This window comes from Danio aesculapii, chromosome 1 (assembly GCF_903798145.1).
Source record: "Danio aesculapii chromosome 1, fDanAes4.1, whole genome shotgun sequence".
NCBI lineage: Eukaryota > Metazoa > Chordata > Actinopteri > Cypriniformes > Danionidae > Danio > Danio aesculapii.
Genome location: NC_079435.1, coordinates 7,504,591 through 7,529,481, shown reverse-complemented (window position 1 = coordinate 7,529,481; position 24,891 = coordinate 7,504,591). Strand labels below are relative to the sequence as shown.

General features: G+C 34.9%; 1 protein-coding gene across 4 annotated transcripts in view; it reads left to right on the top strand.

The window, feature by feature from the left end:
• inpp4b (inositol polyphosphate-4-phosphatase type II B) overlaps positions 1–24,517 on the top strand; it is a 333,119-nt gene extending 308,602 nt beyond the window's left edge. For 3 of the 4 annotated variants that reach the window (XM_056456462.1, XM_056456465.1, XM_056456464.1), the window contains 2 exons: positions 3,657–3,811; positions 19,859–20,058. In XM_056456462.1, the coding sequence (XP_056312437.1) occupies positions 3,657–3,811; positions 19,859–20,036 (333 nt within the window). In that variant the 3' untranslated portion in view covers positions 20,037–20,058. Of the gene's footprint in view, positions 1–3,656; positions 3,812–19,858; positions 20,059–24,207 lie in introns of those variants that run through there. The other variant, XM_056456463.1, reaches the window with a different exon arrangement.
• Positions 24,518–24,891: the final 374 nt, after the last annotated feature.

Here is a 24,891-nt window from a genome sequence, read left to right as displayed (position 1 = left end):
TATTGACCCTAATCGTTAATAAAATAATCAGCCTTTTAGCAAAGCCTGATATTTTCCTGCAGGTTGAAAGCAGACTAAACTAAACAGTCTGAGGCCAGTTTTACTTAATAATCCCTCGTCTAAACTCACCGAGAGTGAGACGGAGAAACTGAAAGAACAATTATTGAACCTTTTTTTTTGGCTGAAAAATTTTCTTTTTAAAAAAGAAACTTCGTTTGGTATAATTTGTAGGTTATTTTAATGTATTTTTGTTGGTCAGTTATCTACGAAATAAACAAGAATATTTGAGGAGAAGTTCAAAACGAGGTCGGCTTATGCTTCAGCGCACAAACTGACAAACAGGTCTGTGAAATAAAATATTCATATAAATAAAATGACAGTGAAATATTCACAGTTTCAGAGTAGCCTGTATTAGGCTAAATGATTTTCTGTTAATGACAATCCATATTGCGCCCATAAGTTTCACTTTTATTAATTTAATCAACTAATTTGACCACAATGAGCCAGGCTTTACAAACTATTCGCAGCACTTAAACTATTCCTCTTGGAAGAATATACTCAGTCGGAAGAATGAGAGAACAAAAACTATTAGAATAATCATATGGAGCGGCACATGTCTCGTCTGTACAGCTGGTGCGTGAATAACATGCTTAATGCATCACTGAGACACAGCGCACAGCCCTCCGACATCTGCGGACACTTCCAAAACAGCAGCACAAAGGGAAGAAATCAGTGCGTTGAGGATCTGTCCAATATATTATTGACCCACTCTAATTTAAAGTTTCAGGTAGGCCTACTTTGTGTGTGAAGAGCAGGTAATAACCTTCTCTACTCCAGTGTTGCGAATGCAATCTGCTGATAACAGACACAGCGCAACATGATTGAGAAACAGCAATGAACTCCTTGTTGCAGGTCAAAATATACCCATTTAGTGCAAAACTAAATGCATTTCTCCACTGATTATTTATATTTACAGGAACAAATAGTGTTGGAGAAAGTTTTTCATGTTGTCATAAACGCGACATGTAGTTTAAATTGTGAAAGAAAGGAGAAGAATTGACCTTAAGCACTTGAATATTGATCTGTACTTCACATTAAACTATAGAATGGCGTCAGAACATTTGGGATATAGTAGGCCTACATGACAACTTTCTAGGCACTAATTACTAGATTACTAATAGTTCCTTTTTATACAAATATGAGGGAAATCTATGAAATGAGACACAATTTGTATTAAATATTTACAAAATGAGGCAGCATAGTGGCTCGGTGGTTAGCACTGTTGCTTCACAGCAAGAACATCACTGGTTCGAGTCCCGGCTGGGCCAGTTGCTATTTCTGTGTGGAGTTTGCATATTCTTCCCGTGTTGGTGTGGGTTTCCTCAGGGTGCAAGTCCAAACACATACGCAATAGGGTAAATTGGGTAAACAAAATTGTCCGTAGTGTATGAGTGTGTGTGGTGTGTGAATGAGTGTGTATGGGTGTTTCTCAGTACTGGGTTGCGGCTGCAAATGCATCTGCTGCGTAAAACATATGCTGTAATAGATGGCGGTTCATTCCGCTGTGGCGACCCCTGATAAATAAGGGACTAAGCCGAAGGAAAATGACTGAATGAATGTTATTGATAATGCTCAGTTTCTTGCACAGATTGTTTCTTTTAATAAGAGCTCAGTGTATCATCAATAGCCACAGGTATTATTTTAATTTTGCCTGTTTGTCTTTTGACTCTCAAAGTGCCGACAGCCATTGCTGACTTTCATTATATAGCAACAATTTCAGCTAAAAATCTTGATGAATCAGCACACATTCACTTCTCACTTAAATAAAAACATGATTAATTTTCTTAAGCGTAGTAACTGTAGTTATACAAATAGAAGTCAATGAGTCGAAAAAACATGATTATTACAATTTTACTATTAAATAAAAACATGATTAATTTTCTTAAGCGTAGTAACTGTAGTTATACAAATAGTCAATGAGTCGAAAAAACATGGTTATTACAATTTTACTATTAAATAAAAACATGGTTAATTTTCTTAAGCGTAGTAACTGTAGTTATACAAATAGTCAATGAGTCGAAAAAACATGATTATTACAATTTTACTATTAAATAAAAACATGGTTAATTTTCTTAAGCGTAGTAACTGCGGCAAAAAACATGGTTATTACAATTTTACTATTAAATAAAAACATGGTTAATTTTCTAAAGTGTAATAATTGTAGTTATACAAATAGAAGTCAATGAGCCGAAAAAACATGATTATTACAATTTTACCATTAAATAAAAACATGGTTAATTTTCTTAAGTGTAATAACTGTAGTTATACAAATAGAAGTCAATGAGCCGAAAAAACATGATTATTACAACTTAACTATTAAATAAAAACATGGTTAATTTTCTTAAGCGTAGTAACTGTGGCAAAAAACATGGTTATTACAATTTTACTATTAAATAAAAACATGGTTAATTTTCTTAAGTGTAGTAACTGTGGCAAAAAACATGGTTGTTACAATTTTACTATTAAATAAAAACATGGTTAATTTTCTTAAGTATAGTAACTGTAGTTATACAAATAGAGGTCAATCCGGCAAAAAACATGGTTATTACAATTTTACTATTAAATAAAAACATGGTTAATTTTCTTAAGTATAGTAACTGTAGTTATACAAATAGAGGTCAATCCGGCAAAAAACATGGTTATTACAATTTTACTATTAAATAAAAACATGGTTAATTTTCCAACGCAGGCTCATTCAGGAAACGTAGCCCTATATGCATTTCTGGAGATCGTGAATTATGTAGCCTGAAGTACGTATGGCTGCATTTCATCTTTAATATGAACGCTACGGGGCGCTGTTACTTTTGCCACTATCAGCTAACCGCTTACCTCCATATGGACGGCTCTTCTACTGTTACCGATTTGTTCAGTGGCTCGTCGCATATGTTGGCGGACTTGAGAGGCAGAGAGAAGTTGACTGCAAAGACGGTGTTTAAGTCTGGCAAAGAAAGGTTCCAGAAAGTGGGTAAAACAAAAACAAATAGCAAAAAAACTGTATAAACAGGTAAATAACAGGGTGAGAATGTGGTAAAAATTAGGCGAGGGCTTTTCTTTTTTTGGATTGCTTTTGAAAACACTGTCGGTTGGGATTAAAGAAGGGGATGATTGGGTCAATTGGTGCTTTTGAAAACACTATCGATTGGGTTTAGTGAAGGGGGTTGGTGGGGGATTGGTCAGTCAGTCAACAGCAGCCTCTGGTGGATTTACGCAAGAACAGCAGGCAAAAATAGCACTCGAAATCTCAAAAAGCGTGCACAGTGCCCTCTGGTGGATTCGTTAAAAAAAACACAAAACTGCAAAAAAGTACCTCCTGGGACGTATTTGCTGCTCTCCAGAAGTATATATAGGGGTACGTAATCAGAATAAACCTGGGTTGAAAAAAAAAACATGGGTATTATAATTTTACTACAAAAAAACTTGAATTTTTGTCAGGGTAGTAACTGCAGTTGTACAAATGGAAGTCAATGAGCCCAATATAATTATAATAAAAGCAAGATTCATTTATGCAAGGGCATGAGCTCATACTCTAAACAGCATATAAAGGAGGAGAAAGTACACTCAATGCCCTGTTTGTGTGTGTGTGTGTGTGTGGTTAGATCTGTCGACGGATGAATGGTATCCGCTTCACCAGCTGTAAAAGTGCCAAAGACCGGACGTCGATGTCGGTGACGCTGGAGCAGTGCTGTCTGCTGCGGGACGAGCATCAGCTCAATAAAGACTACTTTGTGCGCGCTCTGGACTGCATGAGGAGGTAAGAGGAGTCAAGATCCATCATTTCTCCAGCATGCATACTGTAACCCTTCACCTGACAAGTTCATCTGGTCAAACTGGGTTATTAACAAATGAAAGTCATTTAAAGGGACAGTTGACCCAAAAATGACAATTTGTTCATTATTTACTCATCCTCAAGTGGTTATAAATCTTTATGAGTTCCTTTCTTCTGTTGAACACAAAAGGAGATGTTTTGAATAAAGCTGAAAACCTGTAACCATTGAATTCTACAGTAGGAGAAGTTACAGGTTTTCCGGATGTTTTCAGATTATCTTCTTTTGTGTTCAACAGAAGAAAGAAACTCGTAAAGGTTTGAAGCTAGTAAAGGGGAGTAAATGATGACAGAATTAAAATGTTTGATTCACTTTAAATCATTCCTTCAGTTTGTAGACTGCGGGTCAGGTTTGTAATTGAAGCATTATTTTAATTAACAAAATAGTTGTCTAAGTGAATATTTTTTAAAATGTAATTTATTCCTATGACTCAAAGCTTTCAGAATCTTTCCAGGCTTCAGGTTCACACAATTCTCTAGAAATTACTCTCATGTGATGATCACACTTAGCTGATGATTTACAATAAGCTTGTTTAGCACGCTGTCCTGGGAGAGAGCCCTGAGCTCAAGGAATCCTCGAGCCCAGGGCTCTCTCCCATTCGCCGGGCAAGAGGAGATATTGAGCTCAGGTAGATCTCGAAAACTCCGTTGTGAAAAGGTGAACTCCTTTGAGAAGGAAAAATACTGATACTGGGAGCTAGCCAATAGTGCCCATTTGGTTTAGTCTGTTTACATGACGCATATCTTTGGATGGTGGGGGGAAACCCACGCGGACTCAGGGAGAACATGCCAACTCCACACAGAAATGCCAACCGGCCCAGTAAGTACCAGAGCCGATGGTGTTCTTGCTGTGGGGCAACAGTGCTAACCACTGGGCCGCCGTGCCGCCCAATCTAGGTGAAGAAGGGGAGGAATGAAGATAGTTGTGGAATGAAGTCTGTGGTTATTTATAGTGACTAAGGAATCATATGATTGGAGGATCTTGATTAGCTAATGCAGGACCGGCTGTGGTAAATCATAAGCACGTGATTCTCTCTAGGTGAAGTTTATTTATAAACTAGTTTCGAGAGGATCACATGCTTATGATTGCTGTGTGGTTAGCACTGTTGCCTCACAGCAAGAACATCACTGGTTCTAGTCCTTACAAAGCCAGCCGACATTTCTGTGCGGAGTTTACACGTTCTCCCCGTGCTCACGTGGGTTTCCCCCAAATTCCCTGGTTTCATCCCACCGTCCAAAAACATGCAACTTGAGTTAACCGACTAATCCAAATCAGCACCATTGATATGGTCCTAGTAAGTAGTTATCTCTTAAGAGCAATCACTCTCTGTTCATTAGCTACTACAGCAGGGGAGTTCTTGAGATCTACCTGAGCTCAAACTCCCCTCTCGCCTTGCAAATGGGAGGGAGCCCCAGGCTCGAGGATCTTATGAGCTCAGGGCTCTCTCCCGGGACAGCATGCCAAACACACTTCATAATCAATCATTAGTTAGGTTTGAACTCTTGAAATTAGTTTATAAGTAAACTTCACATCAAATATAAATCTATTTTGGTCTGTTTAATGCATCTTTTGGTGAATAACAACATCAATTTGAATTGAAATATATCAAGAAATATTAAGCATTATGTTTAAGCATTATATATAACATTATATCTGCATATTGTACTCCTTACATATGTTTAAATCTGCATATTGAACTGATTTCTGACGGATCATGTGAAACAAAACTGGAGAAATAATGCTGGAAAATTCTGCTTGCACTCACAGGAATAAGATTAGATTAGATTGAATTAGATTTTAAATACATTTTATACATAAATACATTTTAAAATGCAATCAAATAGAAAACATATAAAAATAAACCTTTTACTATATTGTTGAACAAATAAATGCAGCCCTGATGAGCAAAAGTGTCCAATATTTATCTTATATCCTATTGATTCCACACTTTTGCTCAGTGGTAATATACACAGAGTGAATGGTATGCACACTCGCAGTTTGGTTGACATCCAAGCCAGCATGTCTAATGAGTAAAGATTAACAGATAAAGAAACTAAAGTACATGACACTCACTTCCTGAAGTGAGTCTGAAAGGAGAGAGCAAGTACTGAATGTTCAAATGCAGCACATGTTGTTGTTGTACAGTGACAAGTTTTATGAGATCGAGCGACTCCATGCAGTGGGAAACTTACACAAAAGAAGATTCACATTGGTGATGGGGGGAAAAAACATCTGCTTTTGAGGAGGTTTTATTACACGCCTGCTTTAAAATGCTGGGGATTGAAGCTCTGTGAAGAAACTTTCATTTTTAGGCAAGTCCCACAGCAGCTGCTCTCTTTAGTAGAAAAGGAATTTAATGATGCATTGCCAAGAAATCCAGTGGGAGATCAAATCAGTTGAATGTTTTTAATTATAAATGCTGTAAATTCAATACTCTACCATTTTTGTTTATGAATTAATACTATAAAATAAATAGTTGTGTATTTGATTCATTGGATTTACTTGATTTGTTAAGGTAAGTGGTTGCAAACTATTGACATGAGCTGAATTTAAACAAACAAATGAATTGAACATTACTCAATTTAATTTGTTTGTTTAAATTCAGCCCATATCCGTTGTTTGCAACCACTTACCTACTCACAACACTTTATAATAACTACACACTATAAATCATTTATTAAGCATCAGCAAATAGAGAATTCATTATCTGTTGAGCATTAACTCTACATTATTAAACGTTAGTAAGCAGTTTATAACTGCAGCTACAAATGCTGTATTCTTGACTTACAAACATATTTATAATGTGCTTAATACTTGTACTTTCGTACTTAGTTAATGATTTATTTTTCATTACTAAATTAAGTATTGCATTATTTACAAACCATTTGTATTTAAAAGTAGTTGAGGGTTTTTAGGATCATTCAGAATGAGTTGGTAAATGATTAATAAACTATTGAAATCAACATTTATATGTCCTATTATTCAGGCATATGTTAAGGGTTACTATGTATGTTAATAAATGCTTTATTAACTCAACTTCATCTAGTTTTGTGACCTAATCTAAAGTGAGGACTATTTATGCTTTATAAATCCCTTATAAATGGCAAATAAAGACTCAGTTAAATTCTAAACAGGAAAAATGACATTATTCATTCCTTTTCATTTAAAGAGACACAAATAAAACTGAACTTCAAATGAAAAATAAATCTCTGCAACCTTATCTAAAATAAAATAACTGTAGAGTTTAAACACTGCATCTTATTATATTGTTAAATTAGTATATTGTTGTTGTTGTTTTGTCCAGTTTTATGTCTTATTTTGACACTCCTGTTATTCAGCAATGTTTAAACTTTACAGTCATTTCATTTTTTAGAACAGATTGCAAAGATTATTGTTCATTTGATTCTGAGCCTTTATTTTTCATTTATAAGGGATTTATAAAGCATAAATAGTCCTCACTTTAGATTAGGTCACTAAATTGCGTGAAATTGAGTTAATAAAGCATTAATTAACATATTAGTTAACTATTAGTATATGCCTGAAAAATAAGATATATAAATGTTGATTTCAATAGTTCATTAATCATTCACTAACTCATTCTGAATGATCCTGAAAACCCTCAACTACTCTTAAATACAAATGGTTTGTGAATAATGCAATACTTAATTTAGTAATGAAAAATAAATCATTAACTAAGTATGAAAATACAATTATTAAGCATAGTATATAGGTGCTTATAAGTCAAGATTACAGCATTTGTAGCTGCAGTTATAAACTGCTTACTAACGTTTATTAATGTAGAGTTAATGCTTAACAGATAATGAATTCACGAGATGCGAATGCTTAATAAATGATTCATAGTGTGTAGTTATTATAAAGTGTTACCGAAACGATTAGTAAATCCAAAGATTAATTTTTTTACAGTGTTTAATTAAAGAATGCATTGCAACAAGCTTGTGAAACAAAACTAAACCTGTGACGTTCTTATTTATAGATGTAAATTATTGCTAAAATTGTTGCTTCGTGTTTTGCACAGCATTTGTATTTGGTATGTGTATTAAAGCAGCAGGTTGTGACAATTTTGTTAGCTGGAATAAAATAAATGTTATCATTGATATAAACTATAGTGTTGAAAAGAAATGCCTTTTATAGCAGCAGCTTACAGATACTTATTTTTCATTTAATTTATCCTTGTCTGCTTGTTATGAAGCGCAATTTATAATGCTCGTGTAGGGAGGGGTCAGCAACATAAAAAGGACACGCAACTCAAAGAGTACAATTACAATTACTCTATTTATTTAATACGTTTCTTTTACCTAAATAAAATGGCAATAAAAATATACAGCTGAAGTCAGAAGTATTAGCCCCCCTGAATTATTAGCCCCCCTGTTTATTTTTTTTCCCTCAATTTCTGTTTAACGAAAAGATTTCATCAACACATTTATAAACATAATAGTTTTAATAACTCATCTCTAATAACTGATTTATTTTATCTTTGACATGATGACAGTAAATAATATTTGACTAGATATTTTTCAAGACACTTCTATACAGCTTAAAGTGACATTTAAAAGCCTAACTAGGTTAATTAGGTCAACTAGGCAGGTTAGGGTAATTAGGCAAGTCATTGTATAACGATGGTTTGTTTTGCAGACAATCGAAAAAATATAGCTTAAAGAGTCTAACAATTTTGACCCTAAAATGGTGTTTAAAAAATGTTTAAACTTTCGGCTTTTATTCTAGCCAAAATAAAACAAATAAGACTTTCTCCAGAAGAAAAAATATTATCAGACATACTGTGAAAATTTCCTTGCTCTGTTAAACATCCTTTGGGAAATATTAAAAAAAGAAAATCAAAGGGGGGCTAATAATCCTGACTTCAACTGTATAATTAAGCAAGATTTACTTAATCAAAATAATTGAACAAACAAACATAACAAAACATAGATCAACAAGAATGAAATGAAACAGCAACAACACCAGCATGGTTCCTCAGCAGCGGCTGCACAAGACGTGAACAAACCTTCATCAGGACAGCAAGATACATAGAGATTCTCAGCAAGTATGGGTCATGCTCGCAACAGAGCAAAGAACAGGAGGATCAGCCAGACACGCGCTGGAAACAAAGAGCCACTCAGATGCACACTCAGCTTCCGCTTATAAAGCAGACAGTCTGAATTAGGTGCAAGGCGGAGTTAGCCTCAAAGAAAAAAGAAATACCAATTAATATCAAAAACACTCCCTAACGACAATAATAAATAAATAAATAAAGAAAGAAATAAATACTGGACCGTAACACTGCTAAAGCCATCAAAACAATAAAAAATAACATGTAAAATAAATACAATACTGTAAATAAAATACAGTAGTGTCTTAATAATATTAAAATGATACTTGCTTTACAAGAATGCAATCCCAGAATGAAACTGCAATTTGTATTGTCACGCAGTTATCTATATTTATTTATGTTTATTATATTATTATCATATATTATTATCACTTATTTGTATTATCATACAGTATATTTTTATATTATCACATATTTTATATTATTATCAGATATTTTTGTTATATTATAATTATATTTTATTAGCATATTACTATCATATATTTTTATTATTTTATTGTGTATTTTTAGAATATTATTACAATATAATTTTATTAGCATATTATTTATATTTATTATTATTATATTTTTATCATATACGGTATTATTATCATATTATTAGCATACTGTTATCATATATTTGTATTATCATATTAATATCACATATTTTTATTGTCATATTATTATCACACATTTTTATTATCATATTACTGTCATATATTTTATTAGCGTATTATTATCAAATATTTTTATTATCAAAAATTGTTATTGTCATATTATTATCATATATTTTAATTATCATATTAATATCATACCTTTTTATTGTCATATAATTATCACATATTTTTATTAGCATATTATTGTCATTTATTTTTATTGTCATATATTTTTATTATCATATTATTATCATACCTTTTTATTGTCATATTATTATCACATATTTTTATTAGCATATTATTCTCATTTGTTTTTATTGTCATATATTTTTATCATATTATTATCATACCTTTTTATTGTCATATTATTATCATATATTTTTATTTGCATATTATTACCATATATTTTATTAGCATATTATTATTATATATTTTTATTATCATATAGTTTTATTAGCATATCATTATCATATACTGTATTATTAGCATGTTATTAGCATAGTATTACCATATATTTGTATTATCATATTATTATCATTTATTTGTATTATATTACTATTATATATCTTATTATCACATTATTGTTCTATATTTTTATTATCATATACTGTATTATTATCATACTATTATTATATTTTTATTAGCATGTTATTATCATATATTTGTATTATCATATATTTTTTATTAGCATATTATCGTATATTTTTCCTACGGATTTTTTAATGATTCTTACTTTTCAATGAACACGAACTGTCATAGTTTATTAAGGATACAAACCCCTTGCTGCCTCGTAATACCTGAAGCACGAGCACTTTCATGAACATTTATGAGCGTCAAATGTTGTGGATCTGTTCAGCAAAAAGAGTCACTGCATTCCAAACGACTAAAAATAAAACAAAACGATGTAACTAAAGCAATGTCCACTGTGCTGAGCGAGAGCACTTCTCTTCTCTTAAACTGAACAGTCGCATCATCGATGATGTAAGCGTGCTCAGGCTGACGTAAGTGTGCTGTCAGGGTAGAGGGGAGGGGGGACAATCGTCAAGCCTAGTGTGAGTACGCCCTCAGAGAAATCTCAGCTTTTTTTCTCCACACGTTGAGCTCTGCTTCCAGTGTCAACAAACCCACATAAACAAACATCATTGTTCTCAGGGGTGCTTTTGTTCCTGTCAGAGATCTAGTTTTCTTGAAAATAATTTCTTAGCTATTAGCAAATGCTTCAAACTGCCTTGTATTTTAAATATGGCTTTTAGTGGCATGTTGCATATTAATAACCAGGCACAAATACTAATAAGCTGACTACTGCAAATGCATGATTCATTTAATATTCATAATGCATTCAAAATCTGCATATAGTATTCCAAATGAGTCCAAAATGACCCCAATTTGTGTGTGTGTGTGTGTGTGTGTGTGCACATTGTATTCCTTACATCATGGGGACCAAATGTCCCCATGTGTATAGCAATGCCAGTATATTTAGACCAAATGTCCCCATGTGTATAGCAATGCCAGTTTATTTAGACCTTGTGGGGAACATTTTTTTTAGAAACTTCTTGGTCTTCTTGGTCAGAAAAGACCTGAATGCATTATTAATGTTAAATACTCTCCTCCCATTCAACTGGCATCAATAAATACATACGCAATGTCAGAAAAGAACTCTCCTCTTCATCTATAATGTTTCTTAAACCCTGATAGTAGTGTTTTTTATGTGTCAAGAGGGTTTGTTAGCATATCTTGCTCAAATGACATTGTGTAACGAGATGTGAGCAGAGACAATGAGCACAATGATGGGCAAGTTTCTTTCCTAAAAGATGCGTATGGTGTGTGTGTGTGTGCATGTGTTTTGCGGTGGCAGAACCGGTCTGCAGAAATAGTTTACAGTCAGAAGTTGAAGCTGAACTGACGTGTGTAACTCAACCTTAGTGACCTCCACTGAACTGCAAGCATTCACACTGACATTACAATAAGATACTGAGCAAATCTGGGACAAAAACAAAACCATTTCATCCCTTTTTCAAAAGAATCAGCACACAAACAATAACTTTTGTTCCTCTTGTAATCATAAAGCAGGTTTGGTGACCTTAAATGGCCTGACCTACTTATGAAAAGATAACACGAAGTTCTTGATTTTTTTATTATTTATTTATTTGCAAATACATGTTCATTAATTTATAGATATAAAAATATATACTTAAACATTTTATAGAGCTTAATTTATAGAGGTTAATACATTTAATATAGAAGTTGAGCACAGAGCTCACTGTGATTGACAGGTGTTTTTCATACAGTATTTGCTCAACGTAAAAGCTGTCAACGTAAGTGTTTAGCTATGAATATAAAGGGTGTTCCCTAAAGGCACAGTTCTGTCATCATCTACCTAATGCACACCTGTTTGAGTTTTCTTTCTTCTGTTGATCACACAAAAAGATATAAGACCAAATATAAGCAGTCATTGACTTCCATAGTATTATTCCCTCTATGGATATCAGTCGCTGCTTTTTTCCAGCATTCTTTCCAAAATGTCCTCGTTGTTTACATGTACAGATTTTCTTCATAAATCTTTACAAGTAAATGATGAGGAAATAGATGCCTTCAAAGATTGTGAGTGTCTAAAATCTGTTATTCTAAAAATAAGTTCAGTACTTGTGAGGAAATCTTTGGGAAAGCGGTTTGGTGATGGTAATTAGTTTTGCAATTCACTAAAGCAATTCAACAATGATCAAGACTGTCAAACAATGATAAGACTGATTCATTCATTCATTTTCCTTCGGCTTAGTCTCTATTTCAGAGGTCGCCACAGAGGAATCAACCAACTATTCTAGCATATGTTTTATGCAGCGGATGCCTTTCCAGCTGTACTGGGAAACACCCATACAGTCAGGGGCGTAGCGGACATTTTAAAAGTGGGGGGGAGGCTGTATGAGGTCATAAGTTCATATAATTATTAATCACCCCTTTCTAAATGGTCTCTCTCAAAGTGAGGGGGACGGATCCCCCTGCTACGCCCCTGCATACAGTACACTCTCATTCACACTCACTACGACTAATTAAGTTTATTCAATTCCCATATAGCGTATGTGTGCACCCGGAGGAAACCCACGCCAACACAGGGAGAACATGCAAACTCCATGCAGAAATGCCAACTGGCCCAGCCGAGACTCAAACCAGCAACCTTCTTGCTGTGAGGCGATAGTGCTAATCACTGAGCCACCGTGCCGCTTAAGACTGAACGATTTACAAATTAATTACTTTCTTGTTGTTTTTTGTGAATCAGATTTTGCAATGCGTGTGTATGTACAAAGCACAACAGAAATATATGCCCAGTCTGCTCTGCCACTCATAATCTTCAGTTCAGACTGCAGACAAATCAAATGAGTACATTTGCTCTTTTCTAGTAGCTTCAAGTTTATTAAAATTATTAAAAGAGAATCGTTACATTTTTTTTTCCAACCCTTCAGCACAAAAATTATCTGCATTTTTGTCACCATTTTAATTTTTGTCTTTGCTTTTTGTTAGTGAAATTTGTTTGTGTGTCTTTTATGGGTGTAAAATTTGACAAAAATAGATCAACATTTTTGGGGGTTGTGTTTTTTTTTTTTATCAAGAATAGTAATATTTTGCTGAGTGTGTTTTGGCTGCACTCACACAGCATGTCTTGATGGCCAATTCTGGTTTTTGTAACTTTTTTCGATGACCCTCTTACAGCGGGGAATATAAGTATTGGACACGTCACCATTTTTCTCAGAAAACATATTTCGCCGTTGATGTAAAAACCAAAGAAATCCGAATATGAAAAGAAAACAAAACTAATTAGTTGACAAATGAAGTTCTGTTTAATAAAATGAAATGATGCGCGGAAAAAGTATTGAACACATGAAGAAAGGAAGATGTAGAAAGGCAGTGAAAGCTCAGACAGCAGCTGAAATATCTCAGTAGTTTTTCAGCAACCCTCTGTCCTTCCTCAGTGTAAATGAATATCAGCTGCTTCAGTTCAACATCTACATTAGCAGGAGGATGAAGATGAAACCAGGGTGGACATTTCAGCAAGACAATGAACCAAAACACAGCCAAGGAAACTCTCAAATGCTTTCAGAGAAAGAAAATAAAGATGTGGAATGGCCCAACCAATGCCCTGACTTCAATCCAATAAAAAATACAAAAAAATAGATCAGATTTGATAGACGAGACCCAGAGAACTATCAAGATTTAACACTCTGTTGATAAACTTACACCTGAGCAATGCATGTGACTTCATTCTCCATATGAGAGGCGTCTTTAATTGTTATTTATTGTCATCACATATTACTAACTTTTCAACTTATTTTTCAGATTGTTTTGTTTTATTTTTATGTCTGTATTGTTTGGGTTTTTACCAAAATCTGCTTCAATTCCTTGTCAACAGCTCATTTAGAAATATTATTCTCAGGAAAAAAACATGACGTGTTCAATACTTTCTCCGCTGTATATCATTGTTTAAAAGGGACTCGTATCTGATGTCTGCATTTACACTGCACACCTGGAAAAAACACCTGGAAATAAAAGAGCGGGCGCTGACTGACAGCTCTTATAAAACACGAGCACTCTTTTTTCCATTCCTGCGTTTAATCTGCTTTGCAGGGTTTTTTAATTTCCTTTTTGACAAGTCTTTTGCTGTAGTTTATGACAGAAAGTGGCCATCTGCTTTTAATCTAGGCTTTTTTTTAACCAGAAGATATTTTAATGTCATGGCGTGATTTATGCACAGGGTGTGAGCAGTAGATTTATATTAGTTTATATTGTTTACACAGTGGATGTTGCTCTCTTTCTTTCTCCCTCGCTCTCTCGTTCTCTTTTTCTTTCTAGTTTACATGCTTAAAAACTCTTAGCCAGCACTCAATTTTGGTGATTTACACCTACCTAACTTTAAATAGTAACAGTTCCTGATTCCAGTAAGCTACAAACACAAATTAGCTATCAATGGAAAGAAGACACATTGAGCTTTACTGTGGTAAAAGGGCAGGCCCGGCCCTAACCAATTTGGCGCCCCAGGCAAGATTTCAGGTGGTGCTCCGTCACATCGCAGTAAATTCCTCTGCTAGTGTACATATTAGTCATAAGAAACTAAATAGCTTTTTGATCGACTACAAACTGGGAAAAACGTCAGATAAATATGCCAATACAATTAATGTTATTGCTAATTAGATCTAATATTTACACATTTGCTTGAGGAAGGAATTATGGGGGTAGTTACATTACTATTACTATTTTCCATAACATCCATGCCCTTCCATAACATAGACAGATAGCACAGATAGCACTATAGCTATTTATTGATTAGCACACCATATTATGCCATACCTGTCAATGTTGGGATGTCAAAAATATGGGACAACAAATAGCTTCAAATGATAGAATACATAGCAAACATTAGAAAATATTGACAATAAAATATAAGGTTATAAAATATAAGATAATAAAATATAGGCTATTAAAATCAATGACCTATACAGAAATTAAATAAAGCTATAAAATCTACTTCTTTTAGTGTATTTGCATATTGATTAAAGTTATTATAATTGTTTAGTGAAGAGCAGCAAATGAATCTCTCATTGTGTTTTGTTTGATAACAGAGGTGTCACTTTAAGAATGCACAGCTCTACCATGAAACCATTCCATTACTTTAGTAACTGTTTGTGCTCATTTAAGAGAAAATTAGTTGTGTTTAAAATAAAACACGCTGGACTGGCATGTTTACATGTTTTTAAGTGTATTTGTCTGTTTAAACACACATCCGAATCACCAAAGTATCCCAAACTTTCACTCCTCTATAAATGGCATGTAGAGAAGCTGATCTGGGAACAGTTTATCATACGAAGCACATCTGTCAGTCAGCATGCACACACTGAATTCAGAGGTTATGGCGATTGACGCAAAGCTTTAATAGACAAAGAAAGTGAATGCAGACGTTTTTAAATTCATTTTAACGTGCTTTCAAGTCAAAATAAATTGAAAGCATAATTATCTTGATCAGCTCTTGCAATTCTATCACATTTGAGATCGGCTCTGTATTGATGGTACTTTCACTTTTCATATAAGGATTAAACATATGGGGGAAATATGGGAAAATTAAACGTGATGCACTGAAAAAAGTGTTGCATGTAAAACTGTTGCAAACAATTTATTTGTGTTGAATTTAAACAAACAAAATACATTTAATAACTTTCAACTTATTTTGTTTGTTTAAATTCAGCCCAAAAAATAGTTTACAACCACTTAACGTAAAAAAATTGAGTAAATCCAAGGAATCATCTTTGAATAATTATTTTCAGTGTAGCGGGCAAAAACGGGAGGGTTGACAGGTATGTGTCATGCTAATTGTTAATGGCGTTATCAATCACCGCTTGGATTTTGACATGTTGAGCTTGTTGACCAATCAAAATAACGAACTCCGTTTAGCAGGTATATCTAATTATTCAGATGGGGAGGGGGGTGTCTTAGGTGATCAGGCTATATTATCATTATTTAATACTACTACTACTTAGTAGGCTTTGCACTATGCAGTTAAATTAATGTGGGCGTATTATTTTATCAGTCATAATACCAACTAGTTTTAAGATTAGTGAAAGTTACACTTTTTTTTTTCCCCCCATTTCTGGCGCCCCCCTGGATGTACAGCGCCCTTAGCATTTGCCCATACTGCCTATGCCACGGGCCGGCCCTGTAAAAGGGCATGCTACATGTTAAAAAATATAAAAAGTCATACATTATGAAGTCATGGGGAAAAAAGTTGTATTGTGTTCAATATTTGTTTTAAAAAAAAAAAAAGTTCAAAGGAGGGGGGGGGGGGGGGCTTATAATTCTGACTTCAACTGTATCTCCTGAGAATGTTTTGAATTTGATGCCAATATCAGGCTAAATGAATTTTCTGAGACAATGTCTTGTGATTTTCTCCCTCTCCTTGTTTGTGGACAAGCAGTCTGATGAAGGTTTCTAACAACTATTTTAGTCTTTTCACACACCACTAACTTTATATTGCTACATTACAATATAAAAGCTTTTTTTGGATATGAGATTTAAGGATTTTAACTCATGCAGAAGTCTGTTCCAAATTGACGTCATTCGCCATCGTTTTTAATGGCAAGCGACTCGCATTGACAGATAAAAATCTGATCTACCTGCTCACAGATAAATTTCCACATGAACGAGGCCTGAATCCCACCTGAGCAAATGGGAATCCATATGATTTTTTTCCTGGTTACACGTATCCCATTTGTGCCATATGAGAGGAAAAATCAGAACTGGGTCACTTGAAGCGAGCAGTGTAAATGCAGCCTTTGTGCTGGTCTTGGCTGATTCATGGGCATTCACACCAATAGATTGTCCTGTATGCATGTAATTGGATGCTTAGGTTTACTCGCTTCACTTGTTCACCAAATTTGTTTCATTAGTTTATAAAATTCATTGGACTTGTTTCATGTGAGGGGCGTCTGTGTGCCTGGAGACTCCAGTTTCATTGCAAAATGACTTACATGGATTTTATTGAGAGAGTAGCTGCGCTTTATGTGCTTTAGGAAGGATGAAAAACGTAGATTTGTTTGGCACCTTATCTGGGTACATCAGATCCTTCAGAGATGCGTTCAGCTCTGTGAGTTCATCAACTTCTCCAGAAGCTGTGCCTGGATGATGGACACTTTCAGCTGTATTTCCGACTGAGCAAGTCCCGGTTTGATAAACTGTCGTCCCATGTCAGCTGGAGGATTTCCCTTTAGCATACCAACTACAGGCGCAATGCCATAATCACACCACTACAAGAGCAAGCTCCTGATTGGTTAACGTGGCGAAAATATCTGTCAAAGTTCAGATTTTTCAACCTAAATGTTTATTTTGCGTCAGATCATCTGCTCGAATAAAATCATTTGTGCTGCCTCATTTGTGCGAATAGCGCCGCAGAATGTTTAATCGCATCTTTGCATTGACTTAACATGTAAATCATTCGTTCTTCTTGCTTAATCCGCATCTGGGGTGAACGCATCAATAGACCTCACATCGATGATTATAAATACCAAAAAACTAAGAAATACACCAAAACCCACCAGTAGGTGGCACCAAGTTCTTATCTTAATGAGTCATTCATTTAAACGATTCATTCAGAAAGGCTGATTATTCTTGATCGAATCACTGATTGAAAAGTTGGACTGTCTGTTGAGCTGTGGTCTAAAATCAGCGTCACATTTGTGATCGCACTATTGTAATCTTCAAAAAAAAAACTTTTTTGCTTGTGTGATTTACTGAAATATATATTTTAACAAACACAAACTCATAAAGAGATGATTTGCTTTCATAACTCAGATTATAGACTAATTTTAACTGCATATCACACTCAAAAAAAATTATGTTTGCTGTTTGTTCGAATTACTTATATAAAATGAGCTGAAACAGCACTAATATTGAGTGTTTTTTGTGACAACTTAATTGTTTTATGTTCAATATACTTACATTTGCAAAAATCTATGAGTTAACTCAATTCCTTCATGTTTTCCCAACACAAATCGATTGTGCGGAACCCAGCATTTGAACAGTGTGTTAGACTTCATCAGTCTCTACATCTAAGACTCTCAAGATGAGTTTGTGTTTTTTAAGTGACTGTAACACTTGAAAATGTCATCTAGCACATCATTATAAACAATAATTAACACATTATTAAAGACTATAAATACTGCACGTTAGGCCTCATCAAAACATCAACAGAAATTAGTCCAAAGGCACTCGGAATATGTGGAAAATTTAAAAAGCCTTTATTCACATGGCTTAATCTTAAAAGAAACCTACACATTTCGGCAGAGATCTGCCTTCATCAGGGTAACAGTGATCAGGTGCGTTTAGCGTCTCTTTTGAGTACTAAGAGAAAATTGACTAAGAGAAAATTGAAATTGAGATTAGCGGAGCATAAAAATGCTATGCGTACCTGTAACCCACAATATCCTATGGCCCTACATTATAAAAATCAAGGTCACGGCAATCCCAGTTCATTAAAAATAGTTGGGATTGAACATATTTATAATTCCACAAGAGGAGGAGGACAGGATAAAAAGATTAAAACAGAGAGAGACTTTTTATATCTATACATTAAAAGCAACTAGATTCCCAGGTCTAAATGGTGAATTAGACTTTTCTTCATTTTTGTAAAACAGTTTATCCATAGATGATCCACTGATTATCATCATACATTGTAGAATGTGTTTGTATTTTCCTATGTGTACATGTTTTTATACGTGTATGTGTGTATATATGTGTATGTGCACATGTAAATGTGTTCGGAAGTATGTATGTACATGCCATGTTTAAGCATTTTTTGTATATCTGTGCATGGTTTAAAGTCACCCTCTATCTATGCTGAATTAATGATGATGGTTGACTATGTCGGTTGAATTGTTTGGGTGTTGTAGAGATGTTTGAATGAGTCATGTGACCTTAGTACTCAAATGAGACGCTAAACGCACCTGATCACTGTTACCCTGATGAAGGCAGATCTCTGCCGAAACGCGTAGGTTTCTTTTAAGATTAAGCCATGTGAATAAAGGCTTTTTAAATTATCCACATATTCCGAGTGCCTTTGGACTAATTTCTGTTGAAGTAAAAATATTGTTTTATTTTCACCTTAAGTCAAATTTTTGGATCTTTCTTAACACAAACTTCACTATCTGCCTATGGGGGAAGCAAAATAATCTTGTGTTTGCTTTGAATTGAAGATATTTGCACTAAAAACAAGTTTAAAATTCTAAGTAAGAATTTTCCCTGTAAATAATTAAATGCAATATATATTTATTACACCTCCAAACATCCTTATTTTTTGTGCTCCAATACTTTAAATCTCTCTTGAAATGGTCAGTCACAGGCCTTAAAACACAAGCAAATGATAAACTGTCACTCTATTATGGTTAAACTTAGCATTGACTCTACAAATCACTTGTGTTCTGTGGCTCCTAATCAACTATACTCCAGACTCAACATTGCAGATCTTGACTATTGCAGATACACATTGCGATATCAATGCTGAATGCAACCCTAATGCACGTCTCTAGCATCATGTATATTTTCCTCTCCTGTTTAACCTTTTCTTGAATGTGTTTGTGTCTAAACTGACCCGCTGAACTAATGTCTTGTTGAATGTGTTTGTGTTTGCTTCTCTCTCTCTTTCTCTCTGTGTGTGTGTTTTGGTCCGTGACGCTCAGCGGTCGTCTGGCCCAGGGAGAGCTGGCCCAATGGGACGACCCTGAAGCGGGCTCCATAGCTATTAACAAGCCGGCGTCGCGCCACTTCTACCCAATCGCCCTCCTGCTCGTCAGCTCCCACCTGCTGGTGGTCTGGCTCATTTTAAGTCTTGTTTTTTTGCTTGCGAAATACCAATAAATGCTGATTATGCCATAATCAAGCTGCGTCTAACTTCTTTGCTTCTTGCTTGCTACTTGCCCACAGACTCAACTCTTAGATCGCTGTAAAGAGAAAGGCAGGTTGTATTCTTTCAGATTCTTCTCATCCATACAGTAAAATCTAGCTAGTTTCTGTATTTTGTGATTCACAAGAGTTTTCTGTTTATTTACGGTTGTGAATTGCATAATGGGATCTTGATTTCTGCTCTGTCAACTTTAGATGTTGAAAATTCAACTCTATGAATGACTTTTATTGACATTTTAGTAGTCTGAAATAATATAATGTTTAAAAAATAATATATAGAGAAATACAGTGTATCCGGAAAGTATTCATAGCACTTCACTTTTTCACACATTTTTATGTTACAGCCTTATTCCAAATATTTAATTATTTCTCAAAATTCTACACACAATACCCTATAATGACAATGTGAACAAAGATTTAAATATTTTTTTAATTGTTTCAAATTTATTAAAACTAAAAAGCTGAAAAATCACATGTACATAAGTATTCACAGCCTTTTCCGTGAAGCTCTGAATTGAGCTCAGGTACATTCTGTTTCCACTGATCATTCTTGAGATGTTTCAGCAGCTTAACTGCAGTTCTCCTGTGGTAAATTCAGTTGATTAGACATGATTTGAAAAGGCATACACCTGTCTATATAAAGTCCCAGGGTTGACAGTGCATGTAAAAGCACAAACCAAGCATGAAGACAAAGGAATTGTCTGTAGACCTCTGAGACAATTCTGCTGCTCTGAAAGTTCCAATGAGCACAGTGGCCTCCATCATCCATAAGTGGAAGATGTTTGGAACCACCAGGACTCTTTCTAGAGCTGGCCTGCTGGTTAAGCTGAGTGATCGGGGGAGAAGAGTCTTAGTCAGGAAGGTGATCAATAACCCGATGGTCACTCTGTCTGAGCTCCAGCGTTCTTCAGTGGAGAGAGGAGAACCTTACTGAAGGACAACCATCTGTGCAGCAATCCACCAATCAGGCCTGTATGGTAGAGTGGCCAGACGGAAGCCATGCCTAGAATTTGCCAAAAGGAATCTGAAGGATTCTCAAACCATAAGAAACTGAATTCTCTGGTCTGATGAGACTCAAACTGAACTCTTTGGAGTGAATGCCAGGCGTTACATTTGGAGAAAACGCGGCATCGCTCATCACCAGGCTAATACCATCCCTACAGTGAAGCATGGTGGTGGCAGCATCATGCTGTGGGGATGTTTTTATGCAGCAGGAACTGGAAGACTAGTCAGGATAGAGGGAAAGAGGAATGCAGCAATGTACAGAGGCATCCTGAATGAAAACCTGCTTCAGAGTGCTCTTGACCTCAGACTTGGGTGACGGTTCATCTTCCAGCAGGACAATGACCCAAATCACACCGCCAAAATATCAATGGAGTGGCTTCACAACAACTCGGTGAATGTCCATGAGTGGCCCAGCCAAAGCCCAGACCTAAATCCTATTGAACATCTCTGGAGAAATCTGAAAATGGCTGTACATTGTCACTTTCCATTAAACCTGATAGAGCTTGAGAGGTACTGTAAATGGGCAAATTTCCCACTGTAAATGAGAATGGGCAAAAATTCCCAAAGACAGGTGTGCCAAGTTTGTGGCATCATATTCAAAAAGACTTGAGGACTGTAAAGACTGTAATTGCTGCCAAAGGTGCATCAACAAAGTATTGAGCAAAGGCTGTGAATACTGATGTACATGTGATTAAATTTTTTTTTTAGGTTTTTTATTTTTAATAAATTTGCGACCATTTCAAAAACTCTTTTTTCACATTGTCATTATGGAGTATTATGTGTTGAATTTGAGGAAATAAATTAATTTAATTAATTTTGGAACAAGGCTGTAACATAAAAATGTGGAAAAAGTGCTATGAATAACTTCCGGATGCACTGTAAGTCTGTAAAATAAGAGAAAATGTACTGGCACTTTGTTACAAGGTTTTTGTAGTGTAATATTCAACACCAACCCACACAATATTGTCAGGATTCTGCCACTTCTGTCTTGTTAATTCTTGTTTTGGTGGCAGATTCCAGACACTGGTCCTGTCATGTCTTGTATGTTGTGCTTGGCTCGAGCTTTCTTGGGTCGAGGACTCATATTTCCCATCATTCTCTGTCTTTTGTCATTGTATGAGCGCCATCTTGGCTGGCTAGTTTGTTAATTCTTTATGCTTATAGCTCCCACTTGTCTGATGTTCTGTCCCAGTTCGTCGCTGTTTATCACCTTGTCCTGTCGTGTCCAGTCCTGCTCTTCCCTGCTAGCGCAGTCTAATGTAGTCTGTTTTTGCCTTTTTGTTAATGTTATCCCCCTCCGCCTCTGGGATGTTCATGTTGCCTTTTTGTTTTATTTTCTAGTAAATAAAACCCATCATTTTCTTGCAGCTCCTCGCTCCTTTTCCCACCCACAGTCCCTGACACAATACATCACCTAAAACTATTAAAAATGTTCCTAAAAGTCACTTTTCTAACTTTCCAAGGTTAAAAGTTGTTGGAAGAAAGATCAAGATCAATCATAATTAAGTTCAAAAGCATAAATAAACAGGGGGAAATTGAAACATGAATCACAAAATACTGAAAACTGCTAATTCAATATATTGTTTTTTCCAGGTTCTTCCATCAGGTTGTTGTTTTAGAGCTCCTCTGGCAAAAAAGAAAACATTTAGTAAATATTTTATTCCAACTGCAATTAATATTTTTAAATAAGGACAAACAGCACTGTCAGGGTCTTGCCTTCAAAGTCTGACATTGATTATTTTAAAGGTGTGTTGTAGTGTAGTTTTGGATTGTTTGTTTTGTGTATGTGAGCCATACCAAAGACATATTTCTATCAAGTGTTTATAACTTGAATTTGAATCTTCTTCATAAATATCACCTTCCTTGCACCTCAATTTGCATCTCCACACTCTATAGCAGGTGAAAAACAGCTTCTGAGCTGAGTAGGATGTAGAAATGAACAGTTGGGAGGAGAAAAGCCGAATGACTCACTACTTTCTGGTATGATTATGAAATATACATAAAGTGGACACTTTACTAGCCATTGAGGCCATTTAAAAAGGATTTGTGGTTAGAATGGAGTGCATTAGTGGGTGTCTCATTTTGGTTATGGAAGTACACACGTTCCACAGGGAAAGACAAGAGCTCTACCTCTATACACTCATTCCCTACATTAGTCCACTAATACAGTGCACTTGAGGGTGTGAATGAAATGAGTGAGTGAATTAGTGCATTAGAGTGTGTGTTTATATACAGTTGAAGTCAGAGTTATGAACCCTCCTGAATTATTCACCTCCTGTATACGTTTTCCCCAATTTCTGTTTAACGGAAACATTGTTCAACACATTTCTTAACATTATAGTTTCTAATAACTGATTTCTTTTATCTTTGCCATGATGACAGTACATAATATTTGACTAGATATTTTTCAAGATACTAGTATTCAGCTTAAAGTGACATTTAAAGGCTTAACTGGGTTAACTAGGCAGGTAAGGGTAATTAGGCAAGTCATTGTATAACGATGGATCATTCTGTAGACAATCAAAAAAATACTGCTTAAGGGGGCTAATAATTTTGACCTTACAATGTTTTTTTTATTAAAAACTGGTTTTATTCTTGCTGAAATAAAACAATTAAGACTTTCTCCAGAAGAAAATCTATTATAGGAATTAGTGTGAAAATTTCCTCACTCTGTTAAACATTATTTGAAAAATATTTGAAAAAGAAAAAACATTCGCTGGAGGGCAAATCACTTTGAGTTCAACTGTATATGAACCTTTAGCCGTTTTACTTTCACTAGTCTCCCATCACCCGCATGCATGTGTTCCACCCTCATGCTCTTTACTCAGGAATAATCTCACGAAATGAAAGCAGAACCATCCTGTTTGTTTTTATTGATCTTAAATGTGAAGCATTTTAGCTTTTGTTTTCTCCCAGCAGGAAGTGTTTGTTTTCAACACGCTCCAAATGCACCATGATCTTCAAAGTTACGTGTTGCATTTCAGTGTTATTTATTTCAGTGCTTCCTCATGCTTAGCATGTTCGTGTGCAGGTTTAAACTTTCATTATCATCATCATCATCATCATTCATTATCCCTTTCCTTTTGTTTCTTTCTTTGTGTCTTCATCTTCCCCTCATCAGAGAAGGCTGCCGGATTGAGAATGTGCAAAAGAATATAAAGTGCAGGAAATACGCCTTCAACATGCTGCAGCTGATGGCTTTCCCCAAATACTACCGGCCGCCTGATGGGACATACGGGAAGGTGGACTCATGAGAAACAGCACCGTTCCTCTTATTGACATCTACAGTGGGGTTCAGAAGCTCATGCTGACAATTTGGAAATTATATTTGAAAAAAGTATTATATGACACAAAATTATCATTCAGGAGTCAATCTGACTCTTATTTTGTTTGTTAGGTTTTGTTTATTCATTTAAATGGTACGAAAATTTTGCCACTATATATATATATATATATATATATATATATATATATATATATATATATATATATATATATATATTTATTTATTTTTATTTTTATTTATTTTTTTTATCAAATCAAGGACATGATTTGAGTCTTCTTTAAAAAGAGACCAATAGAGTTTTCTCCAGTTCTGAAACCTCTGCTCAAAAATTGGTTAACAGGTCATAAATATATATTTAAAAAAACGGACTTACCATAAACCCTTAAAAATACAAAATAATCAACAAAAATGTTTTTAAAGAGCCCCTATTATGCAATTAAAATGTCATATTTTGGTTTTGGGGTTCTCTAACAATAGGGTGATTTACATGCAAGGTCGAAAAACACTTTCATTGTCTTA